At 40.5% G+C, this 27,659-nt stretch overlaps 3 protein-coding genes across 4 annotated transcripts; 2 read left to right on the top strand and 1 right to left on the bottom strand.

Moving 5' to 3' along the window:
• The first annotated feature begins 3 nt into the window (after positions 1 to 3).
• Positions 4 to 7,975, top strand: atmin (ATM interactor). The gene is made up of 4 exons (XM_034116330.1): positions 4 to 356; positions 2,799 to 2,924; positions 3,874 to 4,073; positions 4,180 to 7,975. The coding sequence occupies exons 1-4, from the start codon at positions 126 to 128 to the stop codon at positions 5,894 to 5,896; spliced, it is 2,274 nt and encodes a 757-aa protein (XP_033972221.1). The 5' UTR covers positions 4 to 125; the 3' UTR covers positions 5,897 to 7,975.
• Positions 7,816 to 12,084, bottom strand: LOC117471370. 2 transcript variants are annotated; one of them, XM_034116331.1, is made up of 4 exons: positions 11,924 to 12,084; positions 10,824 to 11,096; positions 10,494 to 10,721; positions 7,816 to 9,890 (listed from the first exon to the last, which is right to left on the bottom strand). In XM_034116331.1, exons 3-4 carry the CDS (start codon positions 10,686 to 10,688, stop codon positions 9,039 to 9,041), a joined length of 1,047 nt encoding a protein of 348 aa, XP_033972222.1. In that variant the 5' UTR covers positions 10,689 to 10,721; positions 10,824 to 11,096; positions 11,924 to 12,084; the 3' UTR covers positions 7,816 to 9,038. The 2 variants fall into 2 exon arrangements, with proteins under 2 accessions (XP_033972222.1, XP_033972224.1); XM_034116333.1 differs by lacking the exons at positions 10,824 to 11,096; positions 11,924 to 12,084 and having other exon boundaries at positions 10,494 to 10,808.
• LOC117471371 (protein phosphatase 1 regulatory subunit 3E) lies at positions 11,159 to 16,296 on the top strand. Its single transcript, XM_034116334.1, has one exon. The coding sequence runs from the start codon at positions 11,757 to 11,759 to the stop codon at positions 12,678 to 12,680; it is 924 nt and encodes a 307-aa protein (XP_033972225.1). The 5' UTR covers positions 11,159 to 11,756; the 3' UTR covers positions 12,681 to 16,296.
• The last annotated feature ends 11,363 nt before the right edge of the window (positions 16,297 to 27,659 follow it).

Genomic DNA, 27,659 nt, shown 5'->3' on the forward strand with positions numbered 1-27,659 from the left:
TCAGTCGTGCTAATAGTGGAGTGTTGCAGCCTTTCAGGCAAAGCTGAGGGAAGACATGCCAATGTTAATTCAATGATGCTGCTGGAGGTCTCAGCAGAAAACAAACGGACTGTCAACATAGAAACATGGCTGCTTCTGCGACGAGCAGGGCGAATAACAGAGGTAACGCCACTAAAGACAGTCCGAGATGCCATGAAGAGTCTTTGTCGCAGTCACGGGAAATAATTAAACCTACCATCACGGAGCTGACCAAAGAAGTGAGGACGAACATCCTCTGCACCGTGGAAGGATGTGGCAAGATTCTCCCCAACACACCTGCATTGAACATGCATCTTGTTAAGTCACACAGGATAAAGGTAAACCCTTAACTAAACCTGGTTAGTGCTTAACGTTAGCCTTTCGCTTAACGGCAATGCTAGCTTAGCTAACTCATTCTCGTGAAAACGCTGTCAACAAACAGGAAAACGCAAGTCATCCACAACAAGTTAATTTAAGCTGACGTGACGAACGATAGTGATGCTTGTTGAACACGAAGTCATGGTTAAACGTTTGGTAAATGTTGACTTATTCCAGTGAATCTCCATGACAGTTGCATTTAGGGAGCTAGCTTCATGGTAACTAGCTAACGTATGTCATCAATTAATGATTAGGGTCGCGTGTCATGGTTGGTGCTGAACTGACCGTATCAACATGTTTTATACAGCTAAGATTACATCCTAACACCTTCAACTAATGGACTGTTTGTAGTTTTGGGGAGGATATTATTGGTTTGGCTAACGATAGGCTGTAAAGGGAAATCTCTTTAGGGAGTTTCTTTACATTTCGAAATATGATCACAGGACAGTATACATTCTACTTCCAATACTTAACAGACATCCAAGTGGAGGAAGTCGATGCATTTTGACCAGAGTCTACTTTTGACCCTGGCCCTTTTGTCCTCACTGACCATGGCTTTTCGTGGAAGGCAGTCATTCACTGTTTCCCCTCCATGAATGAAGTTCTTTGATGGAAAAGGCTGCATTTTGTCCTGAATTAGACTAAGCCCTTTGTAGGTGAAAACGATCGTTTGAATTAGATCTCAGAAGTAGTTACTTTTGCCAAGCTGAAAAGGTGTGTTTAAATGCCTGATTTGTGGCCCTACTGAACATTTGAGGTACCATCTGGCTTTTTATTTACAATTCAAATGTAAGCCCTCTTTACTCCAATGCCTGAATATTACTGGTGTAGACAAACCTTTTAAGAACTACAGTTGACTTCTAAAATCCAAATGTACTTGCGCTTCATGTTCATTATTCTCTTTAAAAGGAGCCCCACTCTCTAAGACTAGGCCTTAAAGAAATGTAAAGAAATAAAACATGTTATTTTAACTCGACAGCTATGTACAACTTATGTCAACAGGGGCAGAGATGTACTGTTTGATGATGACAAAGTTAGCATATGTTGAAAAAGCTCACTACTGCCTAATTCTATTGAGTCAGACCGCAAGAATGATATGTGGGGCATCATATCTGGTTTTATTAAAGCCACTTTAACACCACTGTAGCTCTACCGCATCACAAGACAGAAGTAATAATATATGTATATTAGCTGATCATTACTCCTAGTTCTTACTGGCCATGAACACTAATACATTTCATACCAACTCATTCACTCAGCCCAGTTTGGATACCTTTCCTAAGTTTAATGCGCCCGCTTCGTGCTTGGCTATTGGCCTTTTCATCTCTATCACCTACTTTGGCAGCAAGGAGAAGCAGAATTACACTATTACTCTGACTTATTAAAATGTCTCCCAGAAATAAGAAAGGACCAAGGCTATAGCCACATAAATGGCTGTGTAGCCCCTTAGTATCAGAGCAGTGCATTTCAACCAGTTTTAGACCACATCCAGCTACTGACTAATGACTAATAATATCTTGACATGACTCAGGCTTAAGCCTATATGACCAGATGATGTAGATGAAGTCAACTAAACACAACATTCAATGAGAGCAAAACATCTGTTTATACTAACTCCTTATGACAAACAAAATGGTGTCAGCTTTAGCTGTTCTGTTCCCTTCAGTGTTAAAGCAGATCGAGGTCACCTTGACCGCTGGAAGGCGGCAGTGTTTGATCGCGTCATGGGTTTTGTCTGATTCCCCCATGCAACTTATAATCAGTGTTGGTGCTTTTCTCTGTAATGAGTAAGATTTGCTTGTCTTTTCTACAATGATGTACAATATGGTAACATCTGCCTTGGGACAGGAAACAGTTACATCCCATACTGCCAAGCTCATTAGTTTTCAGTTATGTAAAGCAGAGCCTAGATTTCTTCAAAAGGTTATGATAAAGCACATAGCATATTTAGCTACACTGAGGAAGGGAAGAAACACATTTGCAACTATCACTTATATTTGTGGCAGACATAATGATGCCTTTTTAAGATGGATTCAAATTGAGTACATAAAGACAACATTGTTGAATTTGAGGTATACAGTTGGTGTTGTGTGCCTTTCACATCGGTTAATGTAAGATATATTGTAGTTCAAGTAAAACCTAAGTTTATCCGCTAAAATCTTAAAGGTCTTTAACAGTAAACTTGTTAGATTGCCATCTTAAAACTTTGCTCAACCCTTAGAATAACACATAAGCATTGTAGTGCTATTTGATGGTTGCTTGTATTTATGGTAATCGCATAATTCATTGAGTTGTGCAACGCTCACTGTAAGCCATGATGATTAAGGGCATGATATAAACATGCAAACATTTTTTCTGACTTTCCTCTCTCTTTTGTCTTTCACCGACTTTGTCACCCTCAGGATGGTCTTGTCAATCCTACGGTCAGAAAAGACATGAAGGGCTCTCAGAAGCTCTACTGCTGTCCAATTGAGGGTTGTCCCAGGGGGCCGAACAGACCCTTCTCCCAGTTCTCCCTGGTGAAACAAGTAAGCCTTTTCTCCAAGGATCTGTTATCCTGTCCATGCAAGTAATATAGCAAAAATGATGAGGTTTCAGTTATGTGGTAACAGCTCCAAATGTTTCACTTGGTACCAGCGGTCATAACAAATAAACTAATATGAATAACTAAGTACATTAACTGAAGCACTTATGTTACTTACTACTTCTACTTTATATGATGTTTGAGAGAAATAGTGTAAACTCGACTACATTGGTCTGACAGCCTTAGTAACTTTGCAAATTCTAATTCTAATCATGTTATTACTTTATCTTATTAAGCTACCCTGCAGTACAACATTAAATAAGCTTTACAGCTTTCAACAATAAAGGGATAGTAATTGCATCTACAATTGTAATATAGAAATATATAATACTGAAATAGAGTATTCTGCTTAATGAGTACTCTTCCTTCTGGTAATTGAATTATATTTTGATGATACTTTTGTTCTCATACTTGAGTAACATTTTAAATGCAGGATTTAAACCAGTAACACATTCTACGCTTTTTTTCACACTGGTATAACTAATTAGCAAAATATCTGTATACTTTTTTTCACTGATCGGTACCAAAAATGTTACACATGTACATTTTACAGAATCAAATTAGTACAGCTAAAGTATATATATATATATATATATATATATATATATATATATATATATACCCAAATACTTTTCTACTGCCATGTGTTGATCAACAACAACAAGCTGTTAGCATTATTTATCAGCGTACCTCATATCCTCTTAGATATTTAACCAATCGCACATTGCTGAGACCAACTGTTACTTACTGTTAAAATCAAGTCACCTTCAAGATTAAACAAAAATATAAGATAAGAGGTACTTTATTGATCCCAAATTGGGACATTTTAGTTTAAAAAAAGCAAAACAATTGTATGCAATTAATTTCTTGCTCATGTATCTGTTTCATTGTAGCACTTCATGAAGATGCATGCAGAGAAGAAACACAAGTGTTTTAAATGCAACAATGGCTACAGCACTGAGTGGGACCTCAAGAGGCACATAGAAGACTGTGGGAAGACCTACCACTGTACCTGTGGCTGCCCCTATGCTAGCAGAGCTGCTCTCCTCTCCCACATCTACAGGACAGGACACGAGATCCCTACAGAACACAGGCATGTACCTGCATGGCTCAGACTGATTTATATTGAAGCCATTCAAATAGATATGGCTAAATATTAATTTGGCTCGCTTTCTCTCTTCTATTGTCCTGCTTTACAGAATTCCTCCAGTAAAAAAGCGAAAGATGGAGAAACTGTTAGGAGGCTCTGAAAAGGTAAAGATAAACGAGTCGACCTGTCGGATCATGTCAGTGAGTCAAGAGCTGACAGACACTGCTCTTTCTTCTCACACAACCATCCATATCCAGGACTCGGGGAATCAGAGTTCAAACCCCCGTAAGAGCCTCCAGAAGATGCTCCTCCCAAAGCCCAAGATGGCGCTGGTCAGTGTTCCTGTGATGCACCTGGCCCACCTGCCTGTCCTCCTTCCATCTGCAGAAGGGGGGACTCTGAGGTCTGTCATGCTGGCAGTGGACAGCCATGGCTCCGTCCGCACCCTTCACCTTCTGTCACATCCCCAAATTGATGCTAAGAGTCTGTGTTTCAAAAATAGCATGCCTACGTCCCGCTCCAGCCTTGGGCCTATCAGCACAGGGGTACAGGTCAGTCTGGACCCTGCAGATGACTCAGCTAGCCTGGCAGGACATAGAGTAGGAAGCACCTCCACCAACATTCAGACGGACAAATCATACTTGTCGAAAATGCCAACAGGAGTAGGGGTTGGTGAGGGCCTGGCATTGTGCTCTTTGGGTGAGTCCTCGGTGTCGTCCTGCTCCCAAACAGACATCAGCGTGAGTGCCCAAGTCCTCCTGCCAGTCAGCGTTGAAACACAGACATTCCCCCCCCGGGCCAGAGCCACATCTTCTATTGCGGCTCAGACAGACAGCCAGTGCACGAGTCAAATTCCCTGCTCCTCCTCATCTCTGCCCCCATACAAAACCAGGCAGACGCAGACATATGTTTTTGTGCCACAGCCAGAGGAGAAGGTGCAGGACCAGGCCATCATGTGCTCCGACCTATTCGACAGCGTCTCCACTCAGACCGCTCTGGAGATGGACGACACCCTCAATGCTGCGGGAGGTGGTATGTGTTTTGGGGTGCAGACTGATGAGCTCAACTCAAACAACATGGCAGATAACCAGACCCAAACAATGACCTTGTTAAATGACCTCGAAAATATTCTGTCCGACAGCATGTCAGGCCACCAGGTGCTCTCAGTGGCCTCTGCAGGCTGTGGAGCAGGTCTGGGATCTGTTCAGGAGCAACACACTGGCATAGACTTTGACTTTGAAGAGTTTCTTAATGCTGTGCACATCCAGACCCAGACAGAGGAGAGTGAGCTGGGAGGACTGGGTGGGGACACGCCTCTGGAGTCTCTGGACATCCAGACCCAGACTGACTTCCTCCTGATGGATGAACTGGACCAAAGTGAGGGACCAAGTCGGACCCAGGCCAGTGACCTGGAGCTATTTGATACTCAAACTCAGACTGACCTCCATTTCCTGTTGAACGCCGGAAGCCACATGCCCCTGAGCAGCATCTTACGACATTCAAGCTTTTCCATGAGCACTGAGTCTTCAGATACAGAAACACAGACTGATATCCCTTCATTTGCAACAGGTCTCTCTGCTCCGACTCCTCTGAGTCAGGGTGAGCAGGCCCGGCTGCTGAACAGCACAGAGACTCAGACTGTGACCAGCCAGTCAGACAGCCTGGGAAACCTCTTCCTAACTAGCAACGAAACACAAACCGTCATGGATGACTTCTTGTCAGCAGACCTGGCCTGGAATATGGAGTCTCATTTCAGCTCCGTGGAAACCCAGACATGCGAGGAGCTCTGTGCTCTCCTGCAGAACCCGGAGAAACCCAACAGCTGAAGCCCTCTTAGTGAAGCTGCTCCTGCAGTACAGGTCTCTCATGCCGTTCTGTTCCTGTGAGAGGAATCAGTCCCTGCTGTCCTCCAGCGGACCACAGTCCTAGCAGTTAGCCGTCTGCGAAAATGTCTTTGAACATTCCACTGTAGACATCTTGTCCAGAGCCTTTCCAGGTGTACATCCTCACAGCTCTCCTGCACTTTATTAGCTCAATGGGCATGATTTGATAGCTCCTGTGACCGTTTACATATTTATTTGCACATTAAGTAACATATTGTTTGTGTCTTCTCTTAAATGCCAGTTTACTTCTATGTTTCAGTGTATAACCAATCTGATTTTCACTCTGGTCTTACTTTTGCCATTTAAAAATGACAGATTTCATCAATGTTAGATCTGCACTAAAAAGGGATAACATCTTTAGCTGTGCGTGACTGTCAAGAAAACTGGCGTATACAAAGGTTATGACAGCATTCTGATGTGCATTTACTGCATGAAAACAATGTCATCTCAGCAAACAACATTTTGCATTGAGTTTACGTACATGTTTTGAAATGTGCATGAAGCCTTTACTTGGTCAGCACAGTCACATCATATATCTATTCTCAGCTTGCTCCCTTGTTGATAGTGGTTCATCAGTGGCAGCAAGACTATAACATCTGAATAACATCCTGTGAGCTTTACAGCCAGTGGAAAACTTGACTAGCTTTATGTTTTCCAAAACAAAACCCCATTAAACCTTTAACAGTGAACAAAGCATCGCTAAAAGCTGTTAAGAGGCATCTCTGAAACACACCATTACTCATGCAGATGTGGCACAAGTGAAAAGTAATTGTTTGTCTTATTGTTGCACACTTTTCATTGAAATGTGATTGTGAAGTTTGATGTTGTGTAAACACTTTTGTGTGTATGGGCCTCTATAGCTAAGCAGTCTGTTCAAATCAGTAAGCAGACTAAGCTGTCGGTGTCTTTGACTTATTCATTAGCTAGCTGTTAGAGTATACAGTAGCAGTGCTGTGTTACTGTACAGAAACACAAAGGGGATTAGAGCAAGGATTAGCTCAGAGCTATCGTATGTATCCACAACCTGATTTTGACTGAAAATAACCTTGTTGAATATATTCCATCATCAGATTTTCAACCCTTAACAATCAGAACAGTATTTTTAATTTATTGCTATTTGTTTATATTATTCTGAATGTTTTGATTTGATTGTATTGTTGCACTAAGTTACCTCTCTAAACACAGGCACCAGACTGTGTTGTACATGGGGAAACATGCTATAGGCCTTGATTATTTGTTCATTTAGTTATGTTGGTGCCTTAACCCAAGTACTAACTTTAGTTCTGTTACATACGATTTGCTGCTTCAAAGTCATTTATTATTAATGCTACTTGTTTTGGAAAAGTATCCAACTTGTCATAATCCTTTGATTCTGTTCCTTTGCATGATTAATCTATTCTATGTTGGTATTTTCATCCTGTTTGCATGAAATATCGGACTGTCCTCCATGGTTTCAATGGAAAGATTTATGGTTTGTCACTTGAAAAATAATGCTGTGCAGCATTTAATTTAACATCATTTGTTCAAGACCATTTGACTCCTTTTTGGAAGGGTTGTTAATACTTTGTTAGATTTCAACTGAAGAATGTACAGAACATACACTGCCCAAGATAAACATGCTCTATTTTTTGCACACACCAAACGGTTCAAGGATCATTTCCCTGTGTTAATAACGATTTTTACCCTATGCTACATTTCAATATTTCTTGTATTGAGTTAAATACTTCTCGTTCGTGGTTCCTGAATGCAAATACAGCATTACAGCTGCTCCCTGCTGGTTTAGTGGCACAGGGGAATGCCTTGCTTTAATACAGATCTCTGTAGAAGCCTTGTCAGTCTCAAGTGTCTGTTACAGTGCTTTATTTTTTCTCTGTAGGGAGTGCATGCAGATATTTTCCCAGCACAAAATATTTGTCTAAGCGGAATTGACGTTTATGTTGCCTATATGTGTAGTGCTAATGGTTGCCTTGATTAATTGTTGATGCTACACTACAGATGTTCTAAATAAACTGCTGGAAAGTGTACGTTGTGCTACTTGTGACTTTTTTTATAGGATAAAAGTGGAAGAAGAAAAAACATTGCACTCAACCAGGATCAGTACAAAGGTTTCTCACACACACATATCACTCGGCTTGCTTATCGAAACGTTCTCCTTGAAAAGAAAAGAAACATTTTACAAGTTTCCCTGTACTTAACTGAAATGTAATGTCTTTCATATTTTCTCCGTGATGCAGTTTCCTCTTGAGTCCTGGCTTGTGCTGGATATAGCAACTCCTTGCAAATGTTACTTTGGAGTAACCATTTTATTTTACATGCACATTCAGGTAAGACGAGAGTTTAGTCTAGTAAGTTAACACCGCAGGTCTTTTGATTATATAACAATGCCACAAGCGGATCGTGGATAATTTTGTATTTAACAGGGCAGCTATACAAAGAGGTAGTAAAAAAAAACAAAGTAACAGGATCATGCCAGTTGTAAATCATGTGGCAGTAATTGGCTGTCCTTTGGAGACCAACATGACATACAGTACAGTATGATCCCAGCATATAGTGCAGCACTGATAACCCTTGTATTACATTTACATAACCCAGATTCCAATTACCAGGAAGCCTAACACACTGGCTGATATAAAACTAAAATTGTCTACAATTACATTTGATAGAGCACATGCAGTTTGGCAACAGGTTATATCTTTAGCATTTATAGTCCAAGGCTACAGTTTCACAATTCGCTAGTTTTGACCAATGTGGCTGAGGTTTAAATAGTAGAAAGTGTGAAGCAGACGCACAGCCATGTTTCTTATGAGGTAGTTACACAGTTGCTAGGTAACTAGAACAGCTTAATGAGCACTTGTGGGATTTGTTCATGACAAAATAAAGGTCTAAAGCAATTAAAAAGCCTAACATGTAAATGCTAACTTGACTGTCATCGGTATTGATAGTATGTTGTACCACATTCTCTGCAATGAGTTGTATGTCTCATACCAAATGTTGATGTTAACATTGTATGTGGTGGTGAGGCTAAGACATGCATGATACACATTAGATAAAATCGGTTTTTACTTGGTTAATCCTGAGTTGCACATTACATACACACAGTCTTGCCGGTGTGCATATGGGCTTGTGCACCTGCAGTGCCAGGGTGGAGGGCCTGAGTGAGGCTCTTTCCCATTGAGTAGCTGGCGCCGTGCACTGTGTCAGGTTTGGAAGACACTGGTACTTGATACCTCCTGGAGACACTCACAGCAGAGAACAAGTGGGGGTTTTGCTGACATGTCCGGTACTTGGTGGCCATTGCTGCAGAGTTAGCAGGAAGCTCAGGCTTAGCAATACGGTCCACTCTTGATCCACTTTTCTTATCAAACATCGTTAAGTTTTCTTCCGGGATTTCTCCTTCTGGAGCCTTCCGTCCACTGCAGGGCTGGCCTTTTAGAGGATTCTGATGTTGTGATATAATTGGTGGTAAAAATGTGAAGTTTTTAATGGGAACCACCATGTTCTTTGGCCTATGTCTGTGTATTTGAGGCTTAGTGTGCCTGTTCTCTGAGTATCTGGAGGGTAGATGGTGATGCTGCAGGGTCTCTCTGAGCATCCCTTCCTTCTCTGTCTTCTCTTTGTGTAATAAATTAGACATGGGGTCCTGCATTGCACTGGGGACAGGCCAATCTGAGGCGTCTTTCTGCAGAGCTGCAGCAGCAGGGTTAATCCAGTATTCCGTCGGCTGGTTTAGTGACATGGCCTTCTTAAAGCTGTCATGCAGGCCCTCTTCAGACTCACAGTGTTGCTCTGCAATGCTGGCTGAGCTGTCTGCTTTAGGGATTGTTGGGTCAACATACAAGGGGGTCAGGGTCTCAGCCTCCTTAGGCTTCGGTTTCTTGTATATCTTCTGATTCAAAAGTATGCAGCTCAGTGGAGCAACTCTGGCCCAACCATGAACCTGTTGTCAAATGAAATATAATGTTAATATAAATACAACAGTTGTGATATGTTTAAACTGAAAACCGACAAGGATTGCTAAGTCAAATTTAAAAGTAAGGTAGTGGAAATTATGCTAATATTGTTACCTCATTCCTAAGTGTATTACATAATATCATGAACAAAAGATATACAGGATTTAAAATTAAGAGAGCACTGTAGCATTATCAGTTTCTCTGGTTTGACTAGTTATAGGTATGTGTTTGAGTCAAATTAATGTTTTTTATTTTATTCTATAAACTACTGACAACATTTCTCTGTGTTGAAAATCAACAGACACTGGAATGGAATGGCTACCATACATGTAGAGATTTCGATTTAAGAACAATTTGGAATAGTCTCTTAATTTTTTCCAGAGCTGTATATAAGGGATACATCAACATGTGTAAATATAATTATTTAGACATTTAAGTAAACGTTTATACAATAGTTGTTCTTATTTTAACATCATGTTGACTCCTGTGTTAGAAAACACTTACTCATGATCAACATACACTGTAATATAATTCACAAAATCAGATTAAGGCAGGCAGTAGAAAAAGGTTTGCAGTAATAAGATACGTACAGCTTCTTCCCAACCAGGGTAACAATGATACTCATGGGGCTCCAGTTCGTTCATGAAGACCTCCTCACTCAAATCTAGAAGGGCATCAGCATGTCTCCTTTCTGGTGTCTGCTCCCCCACTGCCTCCCCCTGTGTTGAAAGCTCCTTGTATGATCCATTCACAGATGAGGTATCCACTTCTTTTAAAGTCGACATTATGTAGTTAACTCATGTGCTTCATGGTGAAATCTAGACAGAGAGAAAAAAATATACCAGAATAACAGGAAAGAGCTGGCTCAGGCTACATTTAGATGTTACACTTATACTTATTTTGTTTTAAACTTCACTCACCAAAAGGAAGAAATCTGTAGTCCCATTAAACGCATTACACGGATTTGTATACGTATTCCCATAGCAGAAAGCAGCATTCACAGATAACTATCGTGGTGATCTGTCTTTCCGGTCCACAGAGTTTTCCCAAACACAAGTGCAGAGACTCTGAATGCCATTACAGACGAGCTGCAACGACGTCGTCATAGCAACCCGTAGAGGCAGCACGGGGGAGATGTGACGTAGAGAAAAGGGGAGGGCTCCTGCTCCCCATTCAGATCAATTATTACTTCCCTGGTAAGCCAAAAATATTCAGTTACACTCTTATGCAGTACAATATATATTATAGTAAAACATAAGAAAACTGAGACTTATGTTAGGAGGCTGTTCATGATAAATGTAATTAATTATTAATTATTATTATGAATGAGCCGAACCGTCCTCACACAGAACATGCCAACATTCAATAAAATGTGATAAAAGACAGTTATTTTTGCATTTTCTGTCAGCATTTGGGTCTCTCGTGTAGTCGTGTTACAATTTGAAAAGAAGGAAGTTACTGGCTTGTGAAGGAGGAAACCATATTGGTAAATTGCAACGTTCACTTCTGCACGTAGAGCAACAGACGTCACGCAGGCTCACGTCACGAGAGAGAACCCCACATGATGTGAGGGACGCTGCCGATGGGAAAGTATTCTCTTTTTTTGTGAAGCGATGGCATATATTCTTCACAACCTTAAAATACAAGATCTGCAATAGTTAGACTCGCTCTTTGTTGGTGCACGCATAGCCACGGCTTGGTTTATTGGTCCAGAGCTGCACAGTGTCGACCTCTGACGCAGCCGGAGCACCTATCCGCGAGGGGGACACTGACACCTGACGGCTCCATCTCTCCACGCCGGTCTTTTTCATCACGACCACTTCGGATCTGCAGTGCATATTCTGCTGTGTTTTATGGAAGCGGACTCTCTGCATCCTGTCGTGGTCATGCTGCCCCCAAAGAACTGCCTTCCCAGGAACTACAGCTGCATAGCCGGACTGTTCGGAAGCCTGGCAGCGGCAAACCCGAGGCTTGATGATGGGGAAGATTTTGACATGATCAACGATAACTGTGTACCTACCGATAGCCCCGTGGTGGAGGAGAGACCCCGGGGAAGAGAGATCTGCCTGAAGCCTCCACAGAGTCCAAATCTGCGTCGGAGATGCAAGTCTCTGCCCACACCCACAGAGAGGGCCAAGTTAGAGATCTCCCGCAGCAGGAGTCCAACCAGTCAGAAAAGGGTTCGGTTCGCCGACTCCCTGGGCTTGGAGCTCATTTCAGTCAAGCATTTCGATGATACAGATGAGCCAAATGTGCCTGAGCGCATTTTGGCCAAATTACCCAAAGGACACCTACACCTTACTCATTTGGACACACAGTTCCCACGTACTCCTGCGCAGCCTGTATTCATGGAGTTGCAATTCACCAACCCAGGCACACTACCCGAGTTTGAGCTGAGAGTGAGGGAGGTGAAAGTCTTGTTAGAGACAGTGGAGGCAGATGAATACAACCTTTCCGGGGTTGTGCGCGTGTTAAACATGGCGTTTGAAAAGAGCGTCTCTCTGCGGTATTCCCTTAACAACTGGATAACATTTATGGACAGCCTGGCTTCCTACGTACCAAACTCAACCAACGGTGACACCGATAAGTTCCGTTTCAAGATCGTCATGCCTACTTACCTTGACAACGGAGGCACGTTTCAGTTTGCAATTAAATACTGCGTCGGAGGGCAAGAGTTCTGGGACAATAATAATGGGAACAACTACAAAGTGAGGCGTCACCGACTCAAGATGTCCCCGCCGCGAGAATGGGAGAATGGATGGATTCATTTTATTTGAGCTTTGTCGTCTTAAGTGGCACACTGCGTGCGTAATTTGCGCGTAACTGATCCCTGGAAACCTTAAGTATGAAAAAAAAAACATGTCACATGCTGTGACACTCACAATTCTACCACAATAATTCAAATATTTGTCCCGCTGCGTTAACAGATCGAGTGGCGAATATACAGCATAAGCCTTTGATAGGTGCCTGGTTAGGGATGCTCTTTGATAATTTGCCTTGATGTCAGGGCTCTCTGTACAGCTTGGTGCCCTTTGGGAGGGCATGTTCACGTTATGTAATATAGAAACACGTGCCACGGAAAAACGTGCCAGGCAATGCCGACTATAGGCATCACAGTCCCTGTTAGGTGAAGCTGTTAAATGGTCGGGGGCACGGAGCTGTTTGAATTAGTTTGCTTTGCATGCGTGCGTGCGTGCATTCATATTGGCTTGATGGGAAGCAGAAAGCATGGCATCTTGGCTAATATGGATGCCAAGATAACCTAGTGCATATTCATCCAGCATTCTCCTGCAGGCTGGGAGAAACACCCACATTGTCTTATTTGACAGACAGAAAGAAGTGGCAGGTTGTGTTATTAAAACATTCAATGTATGATTTCCCACTGTCATGCCATGGAAAAATGCCTTATTTTAAGCCATGATTTGGGAAGTTGTGCATTGAATATTGTACAGTATTCTCTTCATCAGGCTTGAAAGCATTAGATTACATTTTAAATAAGGCCCTTTAGGTACTGGGAATCAGTCAGTGTCCATAGGCTTTCAATCCAGGGACACCATACTTAGTCATAAACCAGCAGCATCTATCCCACACCCATTTTACATTTTTGCTGAATAATTGTTTTTGCTAAATTCGAAAATCAAGAAACCCTTACCAAAGTTCAAGACTATGAAAACGTTTTCTTTAATGATTAAACCATTAAGCATATTCCATCAAATCATAAACGCTGTGTTTATAAAGGGTGAATTTCAGTTATCCCATGCTGTACTGTGATCAGAATTAACAACTTGAGTGTGGTTTTTGTACCACCAAAGAAAATACATTTAGTAGCAATGGTTGCAAAGTAAAATTTACCTCATTACTAGCAAACCTTTTCTCTTCTATTTCAGGTAGACCGTTTTAAAACAGATGTTATTTTCACAGGAATTATTTTACAATGGATACATTGAATCAGAAAAGAATTATTGCAAATGTGCTGAATCAAAACACAATGTGTAATCATTTTTAATGTTCTTTATTCATGTGTAACTCTGTTTTCTTAGAGCACTGTTGTTTATAGACAAAGTAGCTATTTCACGGATGACTGTATTTACAGGGCTTTAAAGGTACACGATAATATCCTCATTCGCCACTGTGCAAGAATAGAGCTGCTCCTTAAACATTTTGAACCTCCTGAGCCTGATATATCCATCCTTAGTTGGCAAACTGTAATCAAATTACTTCATTTCCAAACCATATGCACAGATTGATGTTAAACAACTAGTCTGATATCTCCATACAACAGCAGTCATACGTTTTTTTTTATCGGGTAATCTTCCAAATTTTCTTCCGACCATTTCTGATAATGTACTCTGTGGCAAACAGGCTATAATATGTCATAGTCATATACTTTGATTTGAAAATGTCAATATTCATCATGCTGATTTTGAGGTGTATGATATTATTTATGTTTTTAGTGTAGAAACTTGATTTCAGTTCAGCAAGAGAAACAACAGACGGGATGCTTTTAATTCCAGTGCTCTGACTTTAATCTGAACAACACTTCTGTGTCCTGTGTTTACATCATCTTGGCATCAGAGGGAAGCTTTCCTTCAATGAGGCCATCATGTTGGGATGGGGATAAAGACTCTTCCTGTAACCACTTCGTTTTTGGAGCAGTTCCACTGTGTTTCCATCAGTATTGTTTGTCTATAAATCCAACACGGTTTCTGAAGCTATACCTGTTGTTAGAATCGTTTTGCCAAAGTGAGAGGTGGCCAGCACTGAGTTCATATTTGCTTTCTCTACTTTTATCACATCTAGACCTGCTTTTTTTATTTTTTATTTTTTTATTTCAATACACTGCCACGGCAGAGCTTACTGTGTGCTATGTTTTTAAATCAGTCGGTATTTGCATATTGTCTGCTTTGGCCTGTGTAAACTTTGTTCAAGCCTTGATGCTGTGCAACACCAGAAAGCATTAACTATCCAGTCTGACGTGGGTACTGAGATGCATCAATACCAATTAATCACTGCCAAAACAGATTGTGTTTTTTAGGTTTTAACATTGGGTTTTAACAAGTCCTAACAATATTTGCTCGGTCAATTAGTTTGAGATTACTTGACATAAATGACTGTCGGAATATGATCCTTTCTCCATTTTTCCTCCCATGTGACTCTCTGGTTAAAGTTTCCAAAAGTTTGGAAACTGTAAGATAGCAGTGTCCAGTTTTAGGCTGGTTACAACAACACTGCTGTTGTTATTGGTGCATCCCTACCATAAAGAAAACGAAGGGCTTCTGGTCTAATTAGATTTTCACCTCAACGTAACATTTTGCATCCGATCTCACTGATATTTAAATATGTATGTAAATGTGTTAATGTTTCATATTGAATGTCTTCCTGTTACTATTCTATGTTGTGTGTATTTTGAAGCATTATGAAAGCAGTATTGAGGGAAGCGAGAGGTAAAAGTCTGTGAAGTTGGAAAATAATATACTGTATGTGCCCAACCAAATTCCCAAAGCACACTTACTATTAGATTTAATTATCAAACCTTTATTAAATATAAGTTAAAATAAGGCTGCTTGTAATATTGGTTATACCAATCGCTGCAATAATTTGTCTCAAAAGAACGTTGTGATATATCAGAAAGGTATTGCAGAATTTCCCTAAAATAGGTACCAAAATGTGAGCAGTGTATCTGAATGAAATGAGAACTTCGGAAACCCATGTGCACAAATATGGGTGTGCAATGCCTTATTAAAAAGTTTACTAAGAGACATGAAGCAAGATGGAAGAATGCAAGTGCTTGTTTGTCGAGAAATAATGTGATTTCTAATGGGTGGAAACATGTGCACTGTAGACATGACAAAGGGACAAATATGTGCAAGAAAGGGAAAGCAAGATGCACTTTGATAGTAGATAAGTTTTGGCATGAATGACGTATGATTGTAGCTGACACTGTGCAGACTTTGTCGAAGCAGGTCCAATGCACAAGTGGGAACAAGGAAAGGATTACGTCACTGTACATTGTAAATGACATATTCTCCTGTGCATAGCTACTAACCAAGATGTTTTTCCATTCTTCTGCTCTTTTCTCTCACTGTGAAAAGCCTCAATCACGTCTGTTTTATGTATAGCCATTGTATGACATAGAATTTATTTCAGTGAGTTTTCTAAATTTTGTGTATTCTATGCAACCGCTTCTGTTTGTAACACCTCAGTCATCGGACTGTGTTAATCTATATTGTGAGCTGTCTTTTATTTTGTCTCTTGCAGTGAACTTTATTATTAACCATGTTTGCATGAACAACTGTGACATACATTTATTTACATTTAATGCTTAGTTTTCTAATGTAACCTATATTTTGTTAAAACAATGGTTAATAAAGACATTTGTGATGGAAACAATTACTCTGCCCGTACTTGAAACTATCAAAAATGTTATCTCAATACCTAGCCTTTATAATCCTTATAGCTCCTAATTGTATTGCTTAATGGTAATCAATCAATAAATCACATCTCTTAGAATCTAGAGAAACTCCACAGTATTTATTATAATAATTTAAATAAGATAATAGAGTGCATGTGTTCTAATGTGCAGGGCTGTTCCTGTGTGTGTTCCCGAGGTGTCTGACTTAGATCAGCTGAGCGTCTCAGCTGCTGCTGGCGCCCATTCATAAAGCAGCACACTGCAGAGGGCTGCAGCCATCGCCATTGTTGTCATGGCTGCGGACATGTCCTTGAATTGATCACAGTCCGACATCACGCCCCCTTTCTGTTGTTGGAATGGGAGGGGTTGGAGCAAGAGAGCTGAGAAAATGTGCAATACACAGCATGTAAAAGATGGGAAAAAAGCTTGAAATAACACCATTTATTTGACCTTTTTGTTGTTGTTGTATCCCTACCATATAAATATAAGTATGCTCTCATGGCTCAAAGAGTAAGTGCATATATTTAACTTCAGACAGACTTAATGCAGCTGTGTGTTTAGCTTTACTTTAATCAGCTATTAGTAGTCTTTTAATCATATTAGATCTGAACATTTAAAAATATCCCTGCACTTCAACATCTTAGATCAGGGGTGTCAAACTCAATTTCATCGTGGGCCACATTCGCATAAAGGTTGCACTCAAAGGGCCGGTTGTAACTATATAAATATATAATATATATATAAAATAATGTATTATATTACATTATTGCGTCTGAATTGGATTATTATCGGATAGGATAATAACTTAGTAATTAACTACGTCTGAAAGCAGAAGTCCAGGGCAAATAATTGCAAGTCTCTTCAGTGCGCATGTCACAAAACGAGATGCATGTAACCATATAATAAACGTATTATATTCTTTGCAAGCTCTTGCGGGCCACATAAAATGAAGTCGCGGGCCGGATTTGGCCCCCGGGCCTTGAGTTTGAGAGCCCTGCCTTAGATGCTCATACCAACCGATGCATTGACTATATCCTCTAAGATTCATAGCTTATTTGTGTTTTCTTTTATTTCAATTTATTTCTGTGTTAGTGGTCCAAATAATATAAATATTATTAATAGAGCAAAATACAATAATTTTGCAATCTCTTTACTAAAGCTCTAAAGCTCTCTCTAAATAGCGAAGGCCATTCTCATATAATAAATAGTTAGCCAACTGGCAGGCAATTAGATAAAGCCACAGCCTCTAAAGCACATCGACAAAGCCTCCAATTATTTCATTAACTGAATTAAATGGCTGATAACGGCACAGTGATTTAATGCGACCTTGACTGATGGAAAGTGAAGCGAAGTGTTGTATGTGGAACACAACAAACATGCATTTACAGCCTATCCACTTATTGGAACACAATGGATATGTGCTGTATTTGAAGCTTATCCGTGCATGTGTAGTAAGTGTATGTTGTTTAGGTGTTGTATTTGGGAGTTTATGTGTTAGGAAACACAATCCTGCCTAATCTTCATGTTAACCTAAAGCAGTGATGAGTGATGTGTTGACCCCCAGTCAGAGGAAGTTCAGTTCAACGTTGTTTACCTATAGTCGTGTTGAAGGCATCCTGACTGTTTGTTGCTGCTCTGTATTCCAGCTCAGTGCTTTCAGTAACCAGTCAGTGTGAATCCATGAGGCCAGTCAATAAAAACCTGCTGTGAGATCCCAATTTAATTCTAAGATTAGAGCTACTCAGCAGTTAGCTTGAAGCAGAACATGAAATAAATCCGCAGAATACAGATAAAGAGAGATTAAAATACCCGCTCTCAGTGAGTGGTGAAGCAGGGAATTAAGATATTCACGGTTGGCTTTTCCTGCAACGTGGTTAATTTATCTTCTGTGGATTTATTTCACTTATACTTAGAAACATTTAACTTTCATTTGATCTCATTTCTATATATTTGACTTTTTGGTCGAGTGTGAATCCAGTCAGTCAATATACAAAGGCAAGTGTTTTGTGTGCTTGCCTGAGTAAAAACAAGCCGTGGTATAGGAAACATTGTCATGCTGTGTAACAACAGCTGCTTATGTAACGGCTGTGTTCGTGTGATGATGACGTTTTGATTGTTCTCTCCCTCAGGCGTCTGGCTTTATTAAACTGCAACCGCAGAGCCATTTTCTCCACACCTGCGTAGCTTCTCATGCTAAGTGTGTCCTACAGCTCTGATAACGTGGTCAAGTCGTCGTAAGTTCGTAACACAAATAGGTCTCATGATTTCTAGTTTGAAAACTGAATGTGGGGCATTTAGAGAAATGCTGTGACATGACATTAATCCTGACTCAGCAGATGCCATGTAGAACAGTCATAACCTCATTTTAGTGAGCACTGGATCTGAATAATTAATCAGCTAAAAGGTCTTGACAACTTTGGAAAAGTAATGTTGTTGTTTTGAATTGTCTACTTAGACAGCCCACCAAAATGTCTTCCTTTTTCATTTCACTGCAGCTTCTTCTTTTACATTCATCATCTTTGTTCCCCTCAGGGTGAAGCAACCATTATGTCGCTTTCCCCAAAACCTGTTAAAACTGAACTTTCAAAGGACAGAGTTCCCTTTATACACGCACCTTCACTCTTTCACAAAAAGGTGGAAATCACATAGGCAGGAGTCAGACTGAATCTTTGTCAAACAGCCTGCTCTCACCTTTCCTTTCTTTCCCTCTGTACAGCACAATTCTTATCTCCTTCTCCCACCGACTCCTTACGCATTTCATCTTCAAAATAATTTTTTTAAATTTTCTGTGTTTATTGCCATATATAATATTTATATTTGTGTTGAGGTATACTTCATCCTATACATGATTATGGTGCTGCTACTGTACCTAACAGTGATGCATTTTCTTGATTTGTGCTGGAATTATCTGATTTCTTTTATGAAAGCCAAAGGGAGCTCAAATATTCACACACGAAAGTGTCTCATGAAATATCCAAAGACTGCAGAGCGTGTTGTTGTTTTTAGAGTTTTTTAACGATTCACTGAGAGATAGAGGATCATGAAATTTTGATGAAGGTGGAAACCCAAGTTGCATCAGGAAGTGCAGCGAACTGAAGAAGATGCAGGTTTAGCTTTTGTCCCATTTATGTGAAACCTATAGGTCAACAGAAAGCTAGGGAGAAACATAAGCACACATACAGATAACCAAACCATCCTATTACATTGGGCGTATCTTTATCAGCGGGGTCTTTCCGGACATGGAGCTCTCAGTGGAAGTATGCCAACACACCATATTTAGACATGGTAAAGAAAACAGGTTAGGGAGGAAATGCTTTCCCAACAAAACAATGGCCATGTGCCAAGGCTGCATTCCAAAGTTAGTCAGATAAACCTAATGTGATTGATAACTTCCTCCAAAGTCACAAAGAAGATGTCCTTTTTTAATGTTTCTGCAATGCTTGAAAGAGGCACAGAAGGCTGCAATAGCACTAATGCTATCCAACTAGCTATTCCCAATTCAATATGCATGAAATGGTATACGCCTGATATTGCAAAACTGAATTGTAGTTGAAAGAATCTTGAGAAGCAGTTATCTTGTCCTGTGTGTGATGTGAATACAAAGAGCTGTAGAGGCGGTTCTGTCCACCTTTAATAACTATGTCCTGCTCATCTCGTGACCTCAGGTCTACCAAGCCTCCTGTAATAAAACCCCAAAGTTCTGTTTCATATGAATACAGCGGGAGATATTGCTCTGAATAAAACAAAAGGATTAGATAAGCACTTCCTTTCTTATTTTGAAATTGTAATCTCTTTCTTTTCCTCCATTCTCTTCATTGTTTTCATTCCCATGCTCTCTTCTCAACGCTCTCCAATGAATGAAATGGTTCTTATTCCATTCTGTTCATTGCATACTTCTCCTTTCCCCTCTCAACTCACTCTGTCCTCACTTGACCTCTATGCTCTCACTGTCCTTCTGGATGTATCTGATATTCAAAGCAATGAGCATTCAGACAGCAGAAAAGTGCATTTCTTGCAGTGGCACCAGTGAAGAACACTGGGCCAGAGGCACACTCGTAAATAATCCACACATCCAGATTGTATCCACACTCTCATGAGCTTTGCATCATGTCAGTCTGACCTAAGATGGATAAACAGAAGACATCTCATTGACAAGCGGGTGGAAAGACCATCTTAGTCGGCTATGGGGACTTAAATAAAAAGCTCACACACCAGTGCATTCAATCCCATGCTGAAGGACCATGTGACCAGCCGAGATAATCAGTTGAACATCAAGCATCATCAGTTCCCAGCTGACAGGTCTGTTACTGCCGCTCTAAAAATGGCCTGTCTGTCACGCCAAAATAGGTAATGAATTGGGGACATTTGAAGAACTTTCTCCTCAGACAAAACTGTTGGGACGCAACGCAAAATATGGTAAATGTTTTATAGCTATAGTGCTAAAGAGAGTAAATATAGCTTCCTATAAGTTGACTATATATATATATATATATATACTACATAAACTACATGGTCTATTTTTGGAAATACAAAAGCATTACTTTATTTTTATTGTTGAACTTCTTATAAACTGTAATAGCAGTGTCCTGGTAAGGCCTTCCACATTAATCTGGCTGCAGGAATGTGTTCCCGTCTAGGCACACATGCATGATGTTGGGAACTGAGGTTGAGCGATAAGGCCTGGCTCGTAGTCTGTCATGTTCATTTCAAAGGTGTTGGATAGGGTTGAGGTCAGGACTGAGGTGTAGAATACTATTCCCTATATAGTATTAAGATTTCCCTCAGTTGGATCTTAGGGGCATAACCATGAGAAACAGCCACAGACCAAAACTATGCAGACAGGGGTGGAAGGTTGTGGTTGAATGTTGAATGTAAGAGAGAGGAGCGGTAGTATTGGACTTACTTGATTGGATAATAGGAAGGATTTGCTTCTTGGATTTTAAGAATCAGAACAAATATGAAAGGACAGGATCCAACCTGTGTACCTTAGATGTGTCATGAATGACGAAATAGAGCAGAGTAAATGAAAAAGTCCTGACTTTCATGAAGCTTTATAGAATATTAGAACATCAGAGTGTGTTAAGCTCTGTGCTGGTTTGTTAGGCATGACAATGTTCAGGATATGCACCCAATCCATTCTGGGACAGACTTTAGTCCCCTGGGTAAAACCATCCAATTAGATTAGCTTTTTGGTTCATACAAATACATTGTGTGTACATTAGTGTGTCTTTTCAGAGTGGATTGGGGTCTGCCAGAGATAAAAAAAGAGAGAATACACTCAGCAGTAAAGAAAAAGGTCACCCTTAACAATACTGAACAGTGCTGAACAGGATCTGTGTGTCTCTCCAGTGTGTCTGTAACAGGAGCCAAAGATGCCGGTTTGTCTCTCACTGTTTACCCTGTTTACGCTGGGTGACTCAAGTCCCACAATTCTCCGTTCTCACCATCATCACCCCTGCAGGGCAATCGTGGGCTTTTTCACCAGGAATGACGTCACTGACTCTTACCCCCACCCTTATTTCCAAAATAAAACCCTGTCTGCTGTTAGGGAGCAGGACAGGGCGCGCGAGTGATTCAGCGAAACGTGACTGCTGTCAGGTCAAATATTTGTTAGCCTGTTAGGGGGCGTCTCTTCCTGGAGATGGGTGCTGGAGATGCACCAGGCACGAAGAAGCAGTCATGGATGTGTGAACATGAAAATACTGAAAGTTCATTTTTGTATACACATCTGTGTGGCTCAGGGAATGATGTGTGTATATTTAGGATGCCCTCTCTCTCTGTGTCTCTCTGCCTTATGGTACCCTGAATCATATCAAATGTCCCCCTGGTGGCTACATCTCTATGAGCCCTGTTGCCTTTGGGTTCACTGCAGAGCACTCACAACAGGTCTCATTAAATAATGATGTAGCTGGACCCCTCACACACCTCTCTGTGTGTCTGGCTTCTATCCCAAAGCACTCTCTTATGTCTCACTGACCCCCCCTCAACCAGAGACAGGTCACATGGAGCGAACGTGTGACTGGACACGCTGTAGCCTTCCTTCACCAGCGGCCCTTAGCTCACGTACTGTACGTGCCTGGGTGTCATTTCTTTATGAGTCTCAGTGTGTTTCCATTTGGTCAATTAGACTGACAGAGCCAATGACATGTTTTAAGATTGGACCATCAGACTCATAATTTCAATACAACATTTCAATGTTTTTTAAATGTATAATTCTTGACATCTTGTTTTATTCTGTGGTCCTGATACATTATCTTTAGATACAGTACTTTTTCCTTGAAAAGAGATGTAGACATAACAAAATGTGATTATAATGCTGGTTATGTGCACTTAAACCCATCTGTAGCACACATCCAGACTGTGGAGCATATGCAGGCCTTCGTCATGTGTTTATTTAAGGGTTGTTCAGGGCCTTGCACGTGTGGGAGGAAGTGTATCTGTGTGATGATGAACCTATTTGATTCCCTTCATGCATGTGTGCACTCAGACTCTGCATATGGTGACTTTTACTCCTGAGGTTCAAGCTTAATCTCTGCTGCCCTCTGTTGGGCAAACATGTTTAGAGAATATTTGCTTTCCAGTGCTACAGAAAAGGTTAAGAACTCCTCAGTGAGACTGTCCTTAAGGGGACTAATCATATTTTGCTCTCATGTAAACACACACAGAGCACAAGTGGTGTAAATCTTTAAGTTATTAAAAGAGGCTTTGTTTGATGCCTCATCTAATGTGTTGTGTTGCTCATAACCTTCAAAAATGGTCTCATCTGTCCAGATGCTCTACAGGTTAGCAGACTACCGAGAACAAACCCAGAGTATGAGCCTGCTGCCACAGAGAGGCAATGGCTCCTGTCTCTGGGGCCCCGTCATCAGAGACAGCATCACTGCCTCCATCTGCCCGAAGGACACAATCTCTCTCCTCTATCACCCTCTCACAATCCATCTGCTCTCCTCCTTTACTGTGTACGTGTGTTTGTGTTTGAGTGTGTGGGTGGGTGGTTGTGTGTGTGTTTGTGTGTCAACATGACCATTATATCACCATCGTATGCAGGCCAATCACACACATATGCTGTCGGAAATGTACTGTTATGTATGTTTGTTATATGTTTCTTGTTTGCATGTTCCTCAATATTCTTGCACACCCTAATACATATGTAATGATCTCACCCGCTGTGATGTTGCAGATACCACAGACATGCCAACATAAGTTTATGTAGAACAGCACATTTATTTCGGTTTTGCAACAGCATACAGTTGTTACAGCAGAGTGTGTATCATAAGTAGTAGGCAATTATTTGCGGTAAATTACAGTGGAAAAAGCAACAGTTGCTAAACAAAAGAGCAAATAATAATTGTGTATGTATTTATTTGAACAAGGACCATGCATACAAAAACATTAATGAGCTAATTTGAGCTAATAGCTCATTTCGATCTGCAGTGCTTATCACCAAAGCAATGCTGGAAACTCTCCATAATGCAAAAACTTATATCAGGAATAACCGGGAAATCTATCCTCTTAACAAACTGAAAAAATAGGCCCCAATTTTTCCCAAATTCTTTCAAGGCGTCACATCAGAAAAAAAAGAAAATGGATTCTCTTATCCAGTGAGTATGAGAACACGTTTTTACCAGGTATGCTTTTCTCACTCCCTGTCTCCCTCTCACTCACTTGCTTTCATCTCTCCATAGACTTCCCTGTTGCCTTGGTGACCTACTACTCCAGCATAGGTGAGACCCCTAACTCCCCAATTATGTGTCAGGTGATATACCAGCAGATTAACCACCCTGGATCTCTGTATTTATCATTTTGAAAAGCCGATGAGGGGTTAATAGAAACAATTCATCACAGCAGCTGTCAAACAGAGCTGACACTTCCGTGCCACGAGGAAGAGGTTTTGGCAGAAGATGAGTGGAGGGCTTATGATTTTGGCGGCCCTGTGTGAGTGTGTGAGAGAGGATGGAGCATGGCTCTTAAATGTCCTCCACTCCATGTTGTTTCAGCTGGGCAGCCACGGGCAGCGGGGAGAGATCCAGAGGGGAGGATTTTAACAAGACAGACAGACAGACAGACAGACAGACAGACAGACAGACAGACAGACAGACAGACAGACAGACAGACAGACAGACAGACAGACAGACAGACCAAAACATTGATTCTAGGTTAAAAATGATAAGATATATTCCTCGTTAATCACTTTAATCTCCAGACACTTACATTGTGTGGAAACAATAATGACCTTGATCAATCCTGACAGACTGGAACAGGGTGAAATATGAAAGGTGCTCCACACTGACGTCACTATCTTTGTGTTGATGTCATCCAGACATAGCTCAGTGTGTACGTGCCTGTTTTTGTATGTGTGAATACAATCCCCAGATGGTTGAACTGGAGCTATATTGCATTTGGGGCCTCAGCATGTGATAACAGGTGCTTTTATGTTTTATGGTTACACACACAAATGAGACAGAAACAGTTGTTGTGACTTGGTTTAAAATGAATTCTCAGGTCATACAGTAGCAGCCTTTCTAAAACAGTAGTTATGGTTCATATTCAGCCACCAGGGCAGGGCTGAATATTATTCATGTATGCATTCAATGGGAACAAAATGATGATGAGAGTATGTAGCATTCATTTACTGTCATTTTACATTTATAAGCTGTCTAGCTGAAATGGCATGCTTTCAGTTTTGAATGTCTTAGAGCTTACTCATTTTGTAAACAGAATATTCTCTGTTTCATTGTACCACCTAACAGATTTCAAAACTTGAGTAAACTTGTGTTGGGCAATTTATCTTTGCTGAGGGCAAAAATAGCTCCACAGTCATCGAGTTGATTGATTATAGCACAGAGGAAAGTATGGAATACATTTTTATCTACAGTGAGGGACAAAAAGACAGCATGTTCTGTTTTACATCTAAAAGCAATTTGTGGAAATCAGCATGAGAGTTGCTTTGTTCCCTAGTCTAGCTGTACAGGGGCTAAACAAAGGACTGAGGGTATAATCATCTGCCAGTTATGCATGTTTGAGTTAGATAATAAAAAGAGTGCCAACAAACGTAACAACTGTTTTTCGTGTGTAAACAGAGCAACCAAACAAGCAACCCTGCTGACTTGCTGACGAGAACATGTTGGCTGCATCCTATTTATCTGCTTCAGTTTTAGTGTCCTCTTGTTGCATGCTTACTCTTAGTGCTACGACTTGCTGAGACTCTTGAATAGAACACAGCTGTCGTTTATGTTATTAGTTACTCCTTCGATTTCAAGTCAAAATGTTTGCTGTAATAGAGGAGGACTTTCTCAACTCGTGCCCCCTGAGTGCAGTCTGCCCCTAATGTTTTATTTTGTTCGATTTATTAATCAGTCTCCATGTACAAAAACATAGTTTGTCAGCAGTCTCTCTGCCTGTCTGATATTTTTTTAAACCAAAATAGAGTTCTTTCTCAGCCTTTTTGAATGTCTGTTCCTTGCTTTTCACATGAACAGTTCTGATTATATACATAGAGATACAAAATAAAATAACAATGATAATATATTTTTAGTACAATATTGACTTCTTTGATTATGTTTCATTACAGCTCTGGTGGTGTTTGTCTCAGTACTTGCACATTTTGATTAGGCCTATTAAAAACCAGAGATGCCTTACAGAAAAACACACATCAGATTAGCCTTTGAAATATTTATTTTACTCTAATCATAGCACATCAAGAATATATATAGAAGAATTAAAAATTGACAATGCAGAAATCTTGCTCATCATTTTGGAGAATATTTCCTTTATGCATCCAGCCTGACCAACTGATAGATGCCTTTTATATGGCTTTGCACTTAATTCATGGATGTATACTGTAAACAATGCAGCACAATTACAACATTGTAACAACATATTTCATTTTACGTTGATTTCAAACTCTTTATAATCAAAAATCCAGTGTGCATGTGCACCATGGCACAAATCAAGCGTCCTTTTCTTTGTATTAGCTATATTTATCACAATATAAACATGAATAATATGTACATTACAATGTTTAGTTGATTAATCTGACCTTGCAACATTATATTTTTCCCACTTTTTAGGTATGAGCTGCTCCCAACATTCATGAATTTCGTTGAACTTATATTCAACATTTCCCAAGACAAGTCTTTTTTAAGACGCATAATCATTTGTGTGGCAAATCACATACTTTTTTTCAAACTGTTATTATTGCAGCTTCTGTTACAAAGTATTTACTGTTGCATGCAGTGTGAAAATTGGAGCATACTACCTCATCATAACAATCCGCCATACACTTTGACCCTCTTGCTCATATATCTACTGCACAAGCGATTGGGTCAGAATAGAAAAGCATACTGGCTCGCAAACAGTAAAATGCAACTGGATGAAGTACACTGATATTTTTGGCATACTGCATTTACCATGTATTGGTATTTACTACATATTTTTCTGGCATATTGAATAGTATGGTGTTCGAATGCAACCTCTAGAATGTAACTGTGATTTGTATGGATGGATAGTTAGTAGTTGATTTTTGATTTTTCGGCCTCATGATGGCAGCAAAGTAACATGATTGTGTTCTTCTCACAGAGCAGGGGGAAATTTAACAAGGAAATAAATTGTAACCTCATCCTCTGAGCCTTTGAGGAGTCTGGTAAAATTGCTGTATAAAAGTGCTCTCATTGGCTTTCCCTACCCTCTGTCTGTCTCTCTCTCTCTCTCTCTGTCTCTCTCTCTCTCTCTCTCTCTGTCTTCAGGGGAGGAATTGTAAGGACTGCTGCCTATTAACAAGGGTCTGTGAGAGAGATGTGTTGAAGTGAGGCCAGCGCAGCTCTCCATCTGAAGAATGTGTTGGCATATACAAGGGGCGCCACTCAAATGGAACTTTAATTCATTTACACAAAAACCAGAACAATCGTAAAAAGTCCTCACTGCTGAGAGCTAACAGCTTAGGTAATAAAATCTGGAACATAACTTCCTTTAACCTTAGAATGAGCCTTTTATAGGCTTTTCTTTCAATACATATTGCACCTTGAATGGGAAGATGGCACGTTCTTCTGCGAGTGCCTGTATGCACGGTTGTCTATGTGTGTCGGATGGTCGAGGTGGGCTGTGAATGAGCCTTTGATGTAGCCTGCCAAGTTTCCCCTGCGGACAGCAGCTGTTATGATAAACACACTGTCTAGTAGCAACAGATCCTCCCAAGATGGTTCCCCACCCCTCCTCTCCACTTTCCTCTCCTACTTTCCCTCTCTTTTCTCCCAAGGCTGTGTTTAATGGAAGGGAAATGAAAACAATAGCCCTGCCAGTCGCAGGCCAGCAACCGCTCTGCCAACCTGACAGTAAGAGGCCATGA

The sequence above is a fragment of the Trematomus bernacchii genome, unplaced genomic scaffold (genome assembly GCF_902827165.1).
Source record: "Trematomus bernacchii unplaced genomic scaffold, fTreBer1.1, whole genome shotgun sequence".
NCBI lineage: Eukaryota > Metazoa > Chordata > Actinopteri > Perciformes > Nototheniidae > Trematomus > Trematomus bernacchii.

Excerpts from the sequence above, each read along its gene's own strand:
- atmin (XM_034116330.1), top strand. The coding sequence starts at position 126 with ATGGCTGCTTCTGCGACGAGCAGGGCGAATAACAGAGGTAACGCCACT. Across the intron at positions 2,925-3,873 it reads AGTTCTCCCTGGTGAAACAA|CACTTCATGAAGATGCATGC; the intron begins GTAAGCCTTTTC and ends GTTTCATTGTAG. Across the intron at positions 4,074-4,179 it reads GAGATCCCTACAGAACACAG|AATTCCTCCAGTAAAAAAGC; the intron begins GCATGTACCTGC and ends CCTGCTTTACAG.
- LOC117471370 (XM_034116331.1), bottom strand. The coding sequence starts at position 10,688 with ATGTCGACTTTAAAAGAAGTGGATACCTCATCTGTGAATGGATCATAC. Across the intron at positions 9,891-10,493 it reads ACCCTGGTTGGGAAGAAGCT|GTTCATGGTTGGGCCAGAGT; the intron begins GTACGTATCTTA and ends ATTTGACAACAG.
- LOC117471371 (XM_034116334.1), top strand. The coding sequence starts at position 11,757 with ATGGAAGCGGACTCTCTGCATCCTGTCGTGGTCATGCTGCCCCCAAAG.